The sequence below is a fragment of the Trachurus trachurus genome (assembly GCF_905171665.1).
Source record: "Trachurus trachurus genome assembly, chromosome: 13".
In the NCBI taxonomy this organism is placed as follows: domain Eukaryota; kingdom Metazoa; phylum Chordata; class Actinopteri; order Carangiformes; family Carangidae; genus Trachurus; species Trachurus trachurus.
The window spans coordinates 31348329-31364271 of NC_139892.1; the positions used below are offsets into that span (position 1 = coordinate 31348329).

Genomic DNA, 15943 nt, shown 5'->3' on the forward strand with positions numbered 1-15943 from the left:
ATGTTTTACCTGTGGAAAAAAGAAATGTAGTTTTGATTTAGCCTTAACGCTCACAGAAAACACTATCAGTCACTTTTGAAACCCTTTATGAAAATTAATGTTCAAACTAGTCAATTAGTATGCAATACAAGCTAATACAAACTGCATGTGTTTTATGTGTGTGTGTAAGAGAGAGAGAGAGAGAGAAAGAGAGAGAGAGAAGCAAAAAAGTGTTTGTGTATGACCACAAATGCCTGTCAGTGTTTCCATGGAAACAGCAGCTGTGAATTACATGTGGCCTGGTCAGACTTTCTGACAACTTCAACTGGGCACATAAACACATAAAAAACAAATACTTACAAATACCACTTTTCCTGTTCTAGCTGTTCTAGCTGTTTTGTTTTGTTTTTGTTATAAAGCCATCAGCGAGTAATGGAAATGTGCTCAAAGGTTTGGCCTTCTGACACAGTCTCCTGTATTATTGATGACTGCCCTTTACAGTATGTGCACACACATTTGTGCACACTGACACACTCACAGACAATTTCACAGACGTCATAAGCGACTGAGCCTACAGGTGCACACACTTGTGCATATCAATAGCTCCAGATGCATGGTGCAAGGGTTGCCAAACAGTTTATAATCTTACACTCTGAATTTGAATTCTGAATTTGTATGAACATTTCTGAAACAGATTTTTTGGATTTATTTCAGACATTTGTGTCGTTGCATATCAGCACCTTCTCTCTCCTCTTGCATTTCTGTATTTTTATCTTTATTGTCTCCACCAAATGGGGGCAAAAATGCCAAACAATCAAGTTTAAAACAATGTTTGAAAATTAATTCATGTGCAAATAATTTAAACATGCATGTGGCAAGCTGAAAAATGCACAGTTAATTTTTGTATGAACTTGTCGATCTTTAACTCCCTCTTCAATGAAAGATCTGTTTTTATATACCCATAAAGTCTGAGAAATAAAGTTACTGACACACTGCGAAAATGTGCTGTAAACAGGATTTTTCTTTCTTTTACAAGTCAGCCTTTGCCTATGAATAAGTAAAATCTTTTCCCCAGATGATGGGTATATGCTGGGAAGCCTATCCAAGCACTGACTCAGCAGACCAAGTACTGTATACAATACACAGTGCCTGTCTTGACTCAAACAACTTGAGGCTGCATGAGTTAGTGTTTGGCCACAAGGGGGCAGAATACATTACAGTTTTTCTCTGTTGGTTTGGCTCATTTCTTGAAACAGAAATTACATTCTTAAAACTATAAGACCATTTGGCCAAACAGTCTTACAGTTCTGCACAACATTACAGCTCACTAGCAAAAGCGCATATCTCTCCCAAAACTGTTCACACATGCTTCAAAACTAGATTCCTTTACCATGTAAAGTGTCAGTACCATCAAAATGGCAAAGATCTTTCTCAATTGCTTTTGGCTCATTTGCATTCACTTAGTGCTTTTACCAAAAATAAACTGGATGGTTCAGCATAACACCATGGATGAGCTGCAGAACCTCATATCTCTCCCAAAACAGTTTACTTATGTGTCAAAACCAAACTTCTTTCTCATGTAAGTAGTCAGTGCCCCCAAAATGCATCATCCCTGTGGCATTCTGTGAGCACTGCAAGTCAAAATGCTTAGATGTTTTGTCACTATGGCAGAGACGTATAAAACCTAAGAAAAGGACTTTACAGTAAGAGCAGCCTCCAAAGTTTGACATCACACACACTGCACTCATATTGCCAAGGAAATTGTAACCATTTTTATTCACATAGCCTACATAAAGTAACTCAAGATTATGTACTGTAAAAACAAAATGTATAGGCCTACAGTTCTCTGTACATGTACATGTATGAAATCCGCCTATTCCACCACGCATCCGCACTCCTCCTCCTCTTCTTCTTCTTCCTCCTCTTCCTCTTCCTTGAGCAGGGAGTTGCTCATGATAATTTTCTTGGCCAGGTACCTCCATGTTTATACTGCAAAAGGTACAGGCCCTAGCCAAGCTCTATACGCGTTTGGCAGCATTCACAATCATAGACAGCACCAGTCAGGTAGCTAAACAGCTGATTGATTGGTCATCTGAGATGTAGGAACTCCTCCTTCGTTAGTGAAGTTCTAATTTCACCTGACTGTCGATTACTGTCATGAATTTATGAAATGCTGCAAGAAATTCATATGGTTTTCATGGTATTAGCCTACAGTATGTTGACTAATTTTGACAGTTGAACAGACTATTGTGCATATGATGATTTACACAGTGAAATCATGCTGACATGTTTTGGAGAGAGCAACCATTAGACTGAGAATCAACTAATCAGCTTAGATCAGCAAGATCTATTCATTTGGAAAATGTGCTAAATGTATGCTAATTGTGCTAACTCTAGGGTACTTGTACATAACCATTTGCAAAGATGCACTAAGACACTTGAGACATGTACTAAGACATTTGCAATTTGATGAAATCAATGAGAAATGCCATTCTGTTGTGAACATTTGCAAGGTGGTTTGGAGATTTGTCCATGTTATTTTGAGAATGTAATTTCTGTTTCAAGAATTGAGCCAAACCAATAGAGAAAAACTGTAAGTCAAATGTGGCAGAAATCGAATGCATCCACAGACTGAAGTTATTGAACATAAAACCAATATATTCCCTATGAATTTAAAGTTTCTCTCAAGGCATGTTTTAAACAACTCAAGGATACTTCACTATGATTATTAGTTTGACTTTCTCTCCTCTAAAAAAAATCAAAAACTGGGGTTTATCTACTCTAGTATTACAGTAATTGAAGGTTCTGTTCTGGACTTATATCTGGACTTATGCTCACCACTGCTGCACTGCACACCCTGGGCATGTCAGGTAAAGTAGCAGTAAGCTTGGCTATCCATATGATAGCAGAGGAAACATGGGAGCCTTATACTGGAGTTTCACTCAGACCAAGTGTCTTTTAGGAGTCTGACATGCACTAAAATCAATGTGTCTGAACAGTTAGTGTGGCTTCTTGTTTGTTTTTTGTTAGCTTGTGTTAGCTGACAGTGCTGTCAGTTGTTCTAATGCAAACTCTTGCTTTTCTGCTGACCAGGTTTTGACTACTTCAGTGGAGGAAACATCAGAGACTCAGTTACATGATGGAGCCTCACCATCACTCAGATGAGCGTGTTTTGCACCAAAACCATCTACAATGGCAGACATATCAGAGTGGGTAGGATGCAGCAGCGTCTCTTTTTTATTTATGCTGCTTGCCAGCTTGCCAGCTTGCCACTGGCTGTGACTAACAGTGTTAGTGATCGTGGTACTGCAAACTCTGCAGAACATATTTTAGGTTTAGTTTGCTGACCTCTTGTCATATATCCCTGTCTGTCTGTCTGAGTCTGATTTACTGTAATGAGTGTGTCATTGGTTCACTGTAGGTGCAGATCCAAGGTGGCGATATTGCTAATTGTGTCCATAATATGCATTTACATAATATAAATTACAGTAAACAACAAAAAAGCAATGGACACTTTGGTAATGTTAGCTTCATTTTCTTCAGAGGGCCTGTTGCTCTGTTTTGCCCCCACCAAGCCTTGCTTTAGCAACATTTGGCTCGACTCAGCCTTGACTCTGTCAGTCTTTGAGGATTACTAATTTTGATTTACAGTAAGACAGTGTAGTATGTGTGTTTGCTCCAATGCTCCTACTGGTCATACATTTGTTAGCAACATGCTGTGTTTTTCCACTACATTACTGTACAGTAAGCACATTTTTGGTATTCAAAGTCAACCTAACTCTAAACAGCACTTTAACAACACTAACATACACTGCATTTATTTTAAAATGCCAAACCCTGCAGAGCACCTGAGCAGGGAGTTAAAGGTTGAGTCATTAGGACTTCAGCCTCCTTTTCCTCACTCACTTTTAGTCTTCCATTCTGTTACCATCTTTGTGCCAGTTGTTGCTTCATTAATATTTGATGTGACATGGGATAATGATGCACATAGACTCTCTCTCTCTCTCTCTCTGTGTGTGTGTGTGTGTGTGTGTGTGTGTGTGTGTGTGTGTGTGTGTGTGTGTGTGTGTGTGTGTGTGTGTGTGTGTGTGTGTGTGTGTGTGTGTGTGTGTGTGCGCGCGTATGTGTGTGTGTGTGTGTCTCTGCCTGCAAGAGGTGGATTTGTGTCTGATGGCAGTGTCACTACAGCAGCTCTAGAATTTACAGTCACAAAATTTGCAGTGCTGGATTTAGGGTGCACCACCAGAGGCCAGTAAGCAACAGAGTAATGTGAGCTGTGGGATTTGCGCAAACACGCATGCAGTTATATGAGCATAATGCAACAACACGGTACATTATTAATGAACTTGAAGGGTATTTATACATCATATTACAGCCATTTGTCATTGATTAGCTGCTTCCATTTCATGGTTCAGATGAAGTGCAGCAGACACACAATGAGGTTTCTCTCCTAAGCATTCCCACGGTTTCATTTTCATTTTGAAGCCAATATTAAGGATGAATGATTTATTAGATGGCGTAAGATATCTGTAATTCTCAAATCAAATTCTCACTTCATTAGTTTTAATGTAATTTGTTTGACTTCAAGAGGCTCCGTTAAATGTTTATTGAGGTAGACACAGCAATGGAAGTAGACACCTTAATGAAAATAACTGATTTTAGGCTAACACCTTTTCTTTGTTAATAGAAGAACAACTTTTCACAGATTGATTGTCCCAAAACCCTCAACAAAAGAATCAATGCAAAATGAATTGAAATTTCTGTTTGCACCTATAAAAACTCTGTTAGTCATCATGTAGCAGCAGGAAGATCTGCGTTTATATCAGACTGCAGATGGAGAAGTATATTTCTTCTTCTGCATATAGCACATTCTGCTAATTTGTGCATTGAGCACACAGCCACAGCTAACTATGGCATCCACAGCAAGTTTGCCATAACGGTAACAAAATCAAACTTTATATTTTCTGTAATAATTTGTTTTTGCATTTTTATTACAGGTACTATTAAATATGCTTCACTGTTTAAGCTCTGGGAAGCATAGCCTATAAAGGAATATGCTTGCAATATATCCAGACTTGAAGGAGCTCATTTTGAATTCATGATGGTGTGTATGAATCTGTATGCTATCTATGACATATTATTTATGACATAATATTTAATATTTTTTTGTTTTGGCAATGCATGTCCATATTGATACTGCTGCACATACAGTATATGATTCTAATAACCTATTCAAAACTACATATCACACCTACCATATGCACTGATACACATTTTCTGAGATTTTGTGTCCCTCATTTTCTATCTGTAACTGCCTTGATATGAAATTTATTTTCACTCTTCCCTCCCTGGAAATATGATTGGATTTGTTTTGACAGGATGGCTGCAATTTAAATTTTCTAACAGATCCTGTTTCATAGACTTACTCCCTTCCTCACCAGCGCACTTGTCTCTGGAAACCTATACTGAGCTGCGCTCTCACCTCTTTGCCTTTTCATATGAGCAACTATTGCATGCAAAAGGCACAAACAGGCACACACACACACACACAAAGTAGGTCACCTTGATGTGTGACGCTGAGCTCAGCTGGTATATCTGTAAGCCTGTGTCTGTGTGTGTTTTTGTGTTTACCCTTGTAGATTGTGTTTTGTCCTCTTGTGTCCCTTGCTGTGTCCTCGTGGCCCCAGAGAGAGTCCAGTCATTAGACTGGCTCTAAGTCACTTAGCCCAAACCCTAATTGAATTACCAGACCTGAAGTCAGATGCACTCACAGTTATGTTTGCATTCACATCGATATATGCTGTGCAAGGCTAAAAAGAGCTGAGCCCCCACAGATGTGGCAGAGTGATATCATACAGTGAGTGAGAACATGACAGAGTGTAAATAAATGAGCATGGACTGTCATCATGCAGATCCATGTGTACATTTGCATAAAGGGCATAAGTCCAAAAATCTTTCACCAGTGATAAACAGAGCACTACTCAGGGAATATTATTTATATCTGTGGAGCGGCATGAGGATAAATGAACATTTACCATCTAAACAAACGGAGGAATCCTTCAGGCTGAAAATCCTTGAACACCAGGGAAGGGAAGGCCAAGGCCAGTTCCACACCAGGGTATAGGATTCACACACACACACACACACACACACACACACACACACACACACACACACACACACACACACACACACACACACACACACACACACACACACACACACACACACACACTGGTTTCACACACAAACACATCTGCCTCAGTCCGGCCTCAGGGTCATACACTGTTGTAATTTATTTTCTCTAATTGGCTACAACCCTTTGTACTGTCCCTCTATAACCTATCTAATATAACTATCTGTTGTAATTACACCATAATTATTAATTAAATTGCCTTTTAAAACACATGTCTCTGGAGACAAACAAGATGAATATGTTTCCGTGTAACACAGAATCAAGCAAGGATAACTTTTCTTCTGAAGTACTTCAGTACACACACACACACACACACCCAGCTGCCTCATGAGGCCTGCTCCACTCACTGTCATGGCATAAATGACAGACATGCACTTACTGTACAAACATGCACTTACTGTACAGTAAACTGGCCGTCTGGCTGTGGGAAGCATTCAGCCGACATGGTCACAAGATACCACTCAAATCTTATCTAATTTATGTTTCCTCTATTATTCTAGCCCTGGCATTTAGTTCTCAGACTGCAGTGAGTGAAAAGGCTTTTGAAAATGGAACATTGAAAGGTAATCTGCTGGAAGAGGCTCGCACAGACGCAGCCCGTCCGTTTAAATGAGCATCTTTGGTTTCTAAATGGAATTAACCACAAAGTGATGTGCCATTTGGACAAAAACACAAATCTCCAATGGCAGTAAAATACTTTTTTTTTAAACCCTCTTATAGCCTATGTTCAATCCTAAATTGTGTTTAAATACCTCTTATTGAGAGAATGGGGTTGAGGGAAACAGAGAGGCAGAAGGAAGAGGGAGGGTGTTGGTATTTGGAACCCGGGGGGACGCGCCGAGCCAAGCTACAAAATAAACGCATCAGCTCCACACAGACACTGTAGCGGCAGGCTGCGTTTTGGCCCAACCCCAAATGACTGCCGTGAGAGGAAACGTTGATGACGACAGCACGTAAATCGGCAGCTGGAGACTAGAGGTGCTCGCGTTACGCGGTTTTGAACGGTGAACACAAGTGCCTGCCAGCACGGTACCCGGAGGCTCAGGCTCTACGTCCAAAGACACCGGGAAGCTTCGGTTACGCGTGCGTTCCGGCTTGGATCGGAAAGGAGGATGTTGCGCCGTGTCCCTCACATCCTCTCCTCTCTCTGATGTGCGTTTGTGAAGAGATGCGGTGCACGTTGTGCCACCCTCACGTCTTTTGCGGCGCGGTAAACTTTACAGGCTAATGAGTCAGATTTGACCAATTAAAAAGTGCCAAAAGAGGCAAAAGAAGTTCCATTCAGTGAAAGATGTCCACGCCGCACCTTACCTCCCCGACGCCAAACCAGAGCTACCTTTCCACGGCAACCTATGATGAGAAGACAGACCCTTCGGAAGTGGAGAGGCAGATCCGCCTGCTGCTTTTCGGCTTGTGCGTAACCATCGCCGCTGGTACCTTTGTCGGAGGTGTGTATTCGCTGCTGTCTCTCCTACGGATGAGGAGAAAAACCTCCTTGTGTCTCATTGTGGCTTCCATGTCGGTGGACGACCTGCTCAGCGTGGTCCCCCTCTCCTTGTTCATGCTCCTCCAGTGGGAGGCAGATGGGAGTGGAGGGTCGGGCAGCCTCTGCACTTTATCCGGACTTCTCTACGTGTTCCAGGGTGTTTCTAGCAATATGAAGGCTTGCCTCATAGCAGCCTATACTTTTTATGTCACCAAGAGGTTTGGAGTGCTTCAGTCTGTCCGCCGGCCCGTGAGAGTGATGTGGGCTATTGCCGGTGTGTGGGCGGTCAGCCTGGCCGTCAGTGTGTTACCTTTGTGCGGATGGGGCAGCTTTACGCCGGCCTCTCTCGGGTGTTTCCCAGAGAGCGACAGTTTTTACATCCTGCTGCTTTTCTCGTTATATTCCCTGTGTTTTTGTGGCTTGTTGTTTTTCTTTATCTCCCTCACCTACCAGCTGCTGTGCTCCAGAGAGCCCCAGAGGACTTTACTGTACCCCGGCTATTTGGAGATGGTCAGGGGACTGAGTGGCACTGCTCCCCTCTCTGAGTTGCCGTCCTTCTCTCGGGACAGCCTGAATAAAAGTTTCGGTGCCTATAACGAGCTGAGCCCAAGTTCATGCGTGACAGAGCTCAGGGACAAAGAGGACAGTGGCCTGTCCCCAGTGTCCGTCAGCGGACAGAGGATCCCCACTGTCGGAGACACACCAGTCGTGTTTGCACAAAAGCGCTTCTCCATGATCCTGGCGGTTGTCCGAGTGGTTTTATGGATGCCAATGATGGTAAGCACCGTGATAAAAAACATCAGAGGCTAAAGCCAAAAGTTAGAGTGTCTAAGAAGTCTGAGTAAACGACCTGACATTTCAAAACACTTAGCCTAATGCCAAACATGCATCTAATAGACCAGAAATGTTCTTGACAGGTGACTAATGTTTGCACTTTGCAAATCATCTTGTTTGCAGATCATTAAATGCTATTTAGTTTGGATAAAATGCCCTTTTTAGGGAAGGCAGACAATTCATTATACATGTCATGAAAATATATGACAGTAAACCTCTCACTTCTTTAAATGATAATCCAAAAACACTCATGTATGAGTCTGTCTCTATTTAGGTACACTCATGCATCCCTAAATGAAAGATTGATGTTGTTTGTGTACTATGAGTTTATAATGTGGACAAAAGTACCAGAGAGTGGGATATAATGAAAAAACAGGAGTGGGTTTCTTACTTTTTAAATCTTTTACTGTCATGAAGAAATAAACTACTCTGTTTCGGATAAAGATTAAGAAATCTTTAATGTTGTTTGAGGCAACTTTGGGAAACTGATGCCTCTAAGGTTTTGAAAGCATTTACATATCTGGCAATGGTTCACTGTCTCGGTAATTTTGTTAAACACTGATTACTGAAACAAGCATTTTTTGTTATAGCTCACATCCCACTAAAAGAGCATTCCACTAAAGGCCCTGAAACAGTAGTTGGCAGGTTTTAGTCAACACTTAAAGGGCAGCTTTAATCAGGTTGCATTGTGAAACACTTTGCATCATTGCACCACACTGAGTGCTGCTGTTATACAATTTTGTTTTTACTCAAAAAGGGAGTTTTAGGTGATGAAATTTATCATTGTCCACTGTGCAGGCAGCACACAATGCCATTTCAAACTTTTGACTCCTGAAAATTAGTACAAGCACTGGAAATGACTGCAACAAAAAAGAAAGAGCATAGATCATAGGCCTACTCATAAAAGGGTTGTCTTTCTGTGTATGTGATTTTTGTTTTGTTGAAATCAACATGTTTTGCCTAAGAGAATTTCTTTTCAGATATCTATTGTTCCAGACTGTGTTTTCAGTTACAGGTCATATAATTTTCTAGAAATCTGTTGCGGTCCATATAACGCGCTACACCTGTTGTCGCACGATTTACAAATGAGCAAATTCACCTTTTGATAAGCAACGCAAATATCCACATTTATTGTCAATTCAGTGAACCCATAGACAGTATAATATATGCATCCTTAATTATGTGGCATTTCCACTCAAATGGCACTGATATACAGTAGGATAGTCCGAAACAAAAGAAAATCAAAAACCAAAAAAGCCCTCTATGTGTGAAGGATCTGAATTATATTTTTTCATTCATGTGTTCCCCAACCCCCCATTTCCTCATGCATATTGAATCACTCCTCAGTGAATTAATTTCCCCTTCCCTTTTATTCACAGACCTTGGTTTTGGTGCGCCATGCACTGAATGCGCGCAGCTCGTCCCTGGAGACTCTGAGCTTCTTTCTCACTCTGCTTGCCCCTGCGGTCACTCCGTTATTCATGCTTTCTGAGCGCTGGATCCACATGCCATGTGGCTGTTTCATTAACTGCAAACGGGATCCAGCACAGGAGCCTTCAGGTAGACCCTGGGATAATAAAATTCAGCAACAATGCAGCATCGATAGTGTTTCTACTGAATGAACATGTTTCCCAAATTGAGATCATATTTGGGTTAAAGGTGCCATGAAATTATTCTCAATGTTTTTTTTTTTTTGTATTTTACAGTGATGAAAAGAAGATTTGAGTTCAACCTGTCCTTCCAGCAAGGCTGTGGAGTATACAAGCTGTCACATGCCACCATGTCTCAAAACAGTCCACCCCTTGAGAAGCCTGCCTATCACAGCCTGTTTAACTGTGACTTCCCTAATACCCGCCTTGATGCACTAGAAAGTGGTGGGCTCTCCAGCTTGGGGCCCAATTTTGATTTCAGCACCACAGGCCCAGTGGACAGTTCCTCTCACGCAGACCTTCTATTAGAAGCTGTTGCTGGGGGAGGAGAGGCGTTGGCTGACTGTCCTCCACTTCCCCATGAGAACCATGGAGATGATGATGATTTCCGCTGTGTCCCCTTGCTGCCTCCTCATCACCGGGAGCAGGACCACAACCTCACAGACACGTCGTCGGTGTTTGAGGGGCCGGAGAGGAGACTATCGCATGAGGAGTGTCGAAAAATTGAGCTGACCGACTGGGAGTGGTGCAGGAGTAAATCAGAGAGAACACCCAGACAGGTAGACAACTGTCATTGTGTGGTTTATGGCTGACATTAATTGATTTCCCCACTCTTCCCCCATCTATTACTCCTTTAAACCAGTCAAACAAAGGCTGTGTTACAGTAACATGCAACATATGGTGATGTGCTCTAGAGGTGATCGTTTAGCAGTGATCAGTATCTTTGGACCATTAAATGGTTGGATTTTTACTCTCCTTTTATGTATTTACATTTTGTCAGCTTTTGTGTATCTGTGCGGTTTATGTCTGTCTGGATGCCTGTCTGACTTTCTGTGTGTTGTGTGTCTGTGTCTCTGTGGGGGGATTTTCCACATCTGTGAATATGCTTCTTTATAATCAACCTGACGGACTGGGAGCTGCTCATTTCATTTAGATAAAATGTTTAAAATCCCCTCTCCTTAACCTTAACCTCTCTCCTCTCCTCTCCTCTCCTCTCCTCTCCTCTCCTCTCCTCTCCTCTCCTCTCCTCTCCTCTCCTCTCCTCTCCTCTCCTCTCCTCTCCTCACACCATCTTTATCTGTGCTAAATTTCAATTGACTCTGACTAATAGAGCAATTGATCAAGATACTATCAGCAGCATACCATGTTAGTAATAAATGCCACATCGTCTTTCAAACCTGAATATTCATTCAGTGCAGCTCCACAGATACTCTAAAATCAGACAAGCTCTCAAGGCTGAGCTCTATTCATTGATTTAGTCTTGTGTTTATGGGGTTTTAAAGGCAGTGTTTACAGGTTCAAGATCAGAATTTAATGAGATTTATCCACTGAAGGTTACCTCCCTTTTGTGTGATTGTAAATGCAAAACCCCCAATCAGCAACTTTTTCTAATGAAAACCAAACAGAAAAATTCAACGGAATCAGTTTTGATTCTTATTCTAGTTTAGAGTTTATAATAGATAGATAGACAGACAGACAGACAGACAGACAGACAGACAGACAGACAGACAGACAGACAGACAGACAGACAGACAGACAGACAGACAGACAGTATGGTGCAGCTTTGTCCATCTGCCAAGACCTAAGTTTGGCTCATAAATGTATTATTTGCTCAACCACTCAGTAGTTGCTGCACCTTCTAGTATGTCTCCTGGCATTGCAGCCTTATTCTGAGGAACATTACCTTTGAAACTGACAGCACAGTTGTTGTGACTTTTAGAACAGTAGCACACTGAGATTGTTGCCGACTCACAAAACAAACTGGGACATGAATAGATGTGCAAGCATGCAGGCATACATGTGCACACACGCATACACACACTCTATCTCTGTCTCTCTTCCTCTCTGCCTCTGCTCTGCTGTACTTATAAGTTTGAAATGTTTTGGTTTAGAAATCACCAGAGGGTGGAAAATCCATGGAGTGTGCATCTACAGCTTGGCTTTGCCACTCACTTTGCATCATATAAGTCGGTCACTGCTAGCTTTCGCATGTGTGTGTGTGTGTGTGTGTGTGTGTGTGTGTGTGTGTGTGTGTGTGTGTGTGTGTGTGTGTGTGTGTGTGTGTGTGTGTTTCTCAGTAGCAAACTGTGTATATTATGTCCCCTTAGGCTTCATTCAATGATTTGTGTCAGTAGATACATTTGCAATTATAGTATGCATATGCACTAACACAGTGCATATAAACAAACATGAAAACACATGCACACACAAGAGTATACAGAGCAAAGATAAAAATTAAGCTGCACAGATGCACAAGCTCTCCCTCCCCAAAACAACAGTCAAAGAAGACATAAATATCTAAAATAAGCTCACAAAAACACGCAAGTACTGCTGTACTGTATTCACACACAAAGGCAAACAACAGATGAAAGCCAAGTCTAAATAGTTTGTGATTTATAGTGTTTCCTGGCTGTGTTTTGCTCCTCATTAACAGGCTAGATGTCATTACCCAGCGTCTCCCACTTTGCTGTCAGCCCTACTGGCCTTAAGTATCCACAGGGAGAGGTGGAATTAGAGCTTAAAGACATCTTTACCCTCTCTGTGACTTTAGACTCTCTGTTAGCAAGCGCAGAGCTCGGGGGCGCGTTCACAAGTGCTGTCTCTGAGAGGGAACGGAGGTAGTGTGCATTCAGATGCTGGGAACTGAGGGCTGTTTAACTTTCTGAAAACACATCTGAAGCTGTAAACTAATGTTGTTCTCACAAATAAGACTACACTAAGGAGAAGGGGAAATATATTGATTTTCAACAGACAGGCAAATCACACAACCTTAATCAATACGCTGCAGGATGTAATACACATCAGCATAGGATATTTAACAGTGCTGTTGCTCATTTAAAGTTGTATGCTTGCACTTGAGAGTCAGGTGAACCATAAATGTTTTGTAGATGTTGAATTATTCCACCAGATAAGTGGGAAGCTTTCAAACTGCTGGCAGTGCTAGAGAAGAAGTCAGGATGGGACAAATGTTGATTTAACCCTCTGGGCCGCATGTGGATGTTCATTTTCAAATTTTGTGGCGCACCATTTCAAATAGTCAAGACTAGGGATTCCCCGATTGATTAGCTGCTCATTATGCCCATTATCAGCCATTTTTTATTAAAACTGATTACAGTAACTGTGACTAATACTCTGGTGTTTGCTTATAGTAACCCTAACCCAAGTTATGCCTCCCACCTTATTCAACATGCCGTTGTATGGCAGGCTACCAATACAAAACATATCAGCTGTGGATTGGTCAGTCTCACCCATTGATGCTCCGTTACGGTTACGTCAGCAAAATATGTGATCATGGCATCCGTATAGTTAAGATATTTCAGAAAAAAAGTAGTGGTGCTAGAGGAAAGTAAGGAATCACTGGATGAGTAGACTCATCCTTTCATCCTGCATAAAATGTGACAAGTTGTTGAGATGAATCAGTCTGGATCCATGAAGATAAAGCAACATTGCAGTGTGTTTACATTTATGTCATGTAGGCTTATATCAAAGTAGAATTACAACAGCACGTCACATAGAATAAAAACAGGCACATTGTGTGAATATAGCAGAACACACACACATCCATCAGTATGCTTCCCACATTGATGGGCTCTGAGCCTTATTTGATTTACTTGACAATGTGTTTTCAGCTCAACGTTGCGGTCTGTCTCCCTCTCATGTCTCTCAGTTCACAATGATGCACAGACAATGACAGGAAAACAGACAGAGTCAGGGCGGACAAGAGATTGACATCCTCTTTGTTTTTTACTTTGCGTCATAGTCACAATTGGATCATTACATTGAACTAATCTAAATAATTTAGAGGACTTAATGAGACCTGCCACGGTCTCCCACCGTCGCACCGCAGCCGGCAGAATGCATTTTGTCAAATGCATCATGTTAACAGAGGCTCACTGTGATGCATGTGTGGTGAATTAATCTCTATGAAAACAATATGAAAATATGACTGGAAGACATGCAATTTGATTTAAAATGTAAACAGTATAAATGAGCCACATAATTTAATAACAATGGCAAAATGATAAGAAACTGAGAGGAAATTGGACTGATACATTTTACACTATTTGAATAAGTGAATTAAAAAATTGTGATAACAGCTAAATGGCTTTTAGATAACACCTCCCATGCTTTGGCTGCAAACTTAAAAGTTCAGTGGTAATGTCTTTATGCACAGAGCACCAACATCTCATTTTACCTGCAGAGTGCTATTGACAGAACTCTTACATGTTCGCCTCATTAACTCTGGGGAGAAAAATGGTCAGTCAACACATTCATCTGCCTGCCCTTGACATCATGGCTGCAAATAAGCTCAATTAGTTTGAACAAAGGGAACGAGATGCAAAAAGACCTTGTAGTTGATGTAAAGCATCACATGCTTTGTACTTCTTTCATGAGTAAAAAGACCTGAATCTTTTCTTTGGTTTTCCTGTTTAGCGATCCTCAGGTGGTCTGTCAGTCCCCTTGTGCGCCTTCCAGGGCACCGTATCTCTGCAAGCGCCTACAGGGAAGACTCTCTCTCTCTCCACCTATGAGGTCAGCAGTGATGGACTCAGAATCTCACCAAACAACGCCAAGAAGGTAAAAGCAGGTTTTCACTCCTCTATGAGTGAAACTGTCAAAATACAACTATTGTGTCACTGCAGTGTGAAACGATTTGTGTGGTTTTCATCGATTTTGTAAATTTCCTTTTGGGGTCCTGGGGCAAAAACCAATGAAGGTTATAATTAGAATGATTGTAGTGTTGAGATTAATGAATATCCTTATAATAAGTCAGTGGGATGCTTTGGTACACATGAAGCAAAAAGACATTGTACATTGCAATCTTAGACAGAATATGATCAGACTTGAATAATTCCTGTTATGAAAATGTTTTTATTGAATAAAGCAATTATCTTAGCTCAAAAGATTATCTGTTCTCTGTTAGTCTGTTTCTGTTTAAGATTTTTTTACTATTAATCTCTCTCTGCCTTAAAGGTGGAAGTGTATCGCTCCAAATCAGTCGGCCATGAGCCCAATGCTGATGACCCAGCGTCAGGAGGCCAGGCCAGAGACGTGAATGTCAGCGGCGTGGAGATGGGCATGGAGATAGGGATGGGGATAGGAGCGGTGGTGGGGGACACCAACGTCAAGATCCACCTGGAGGTTCTGGAGATCTGTGACAACGAGGAGGCCATGGACAGCGTCTCCATCATCTCCAACATCAGTCAATCCTCCACCCACGCTCGCTCGCCATCGCTGCGCTACTCGCGAAGGGAGAACCGTTTCGTCTCCTGCGACCTGGGCGAGACGGCCTCCTACTCCCTGCTAATCCCCAGCGGCGGCAACCCGGAGACGGAGACCATCAACATCACTATACCGGACACCGTGGAGGCTCACCGCCGGAACAGCAGGCGGCAGACGCAGGAGGGCACGGGATATCGCGAGGAGATACAGCTGCTCAATGAGGCCTACAGAAAGCAAGCCGGGGAGATGGAAGAGTGACACACCTGTTGGATGACAAGACGGTGGTTCTCAGGAGGAGGTTGAAAAAGGACCTCTGCCACCAAAGATTAAAGACAAATTGCCTAATCATTCCACATTTACTTCTTTCTGATCATCAGAGAAATGACAGGTGATAGAGACTAAACAGAGACTTAGATGAAGACTGCTATAACAGTTTGCTTACTCTCATACCTCCTCTTTCATGGCCTTATGAGAGCAACATGCATCTCCTGTCTGAGTACACAGAGATAGATTTGTCTGTGAACGGACAGACAGTTGTTAATCTGGGTAAGGAAGAGAGAGATGGAGAGAGAACCA

General features: G+C 41.9%; 1 protein-coding gene across 1 annotated transcript; it reads left to right on the forward strand.

Moving 5' to 3' along the window:
- Positions 1 to 7466: 7466 nt before the first annotated feature.
- Positions 7467 to 15625, forward strand: LOC310995482 (putative G-protein coupled receptor 149; the record flags this gene model as incomplete). The annotated part of the gene is made up of 5 exons (XM_083984550.1): positions 7467 to 8438; positions 9875 to 10055; positions 10202 to 10704; positions 14579 to 14722; positions 15119 to 15625. 5 exons carry the CDS (start codon positions 7467 to 7469, stop codon positions 15623 to 15625), a joined length of 2307 nt encoding a protein of 768 aa, XP_083840676.1.
- Positions 15626 to 15943: the final 318 nt, after the last annotated feature.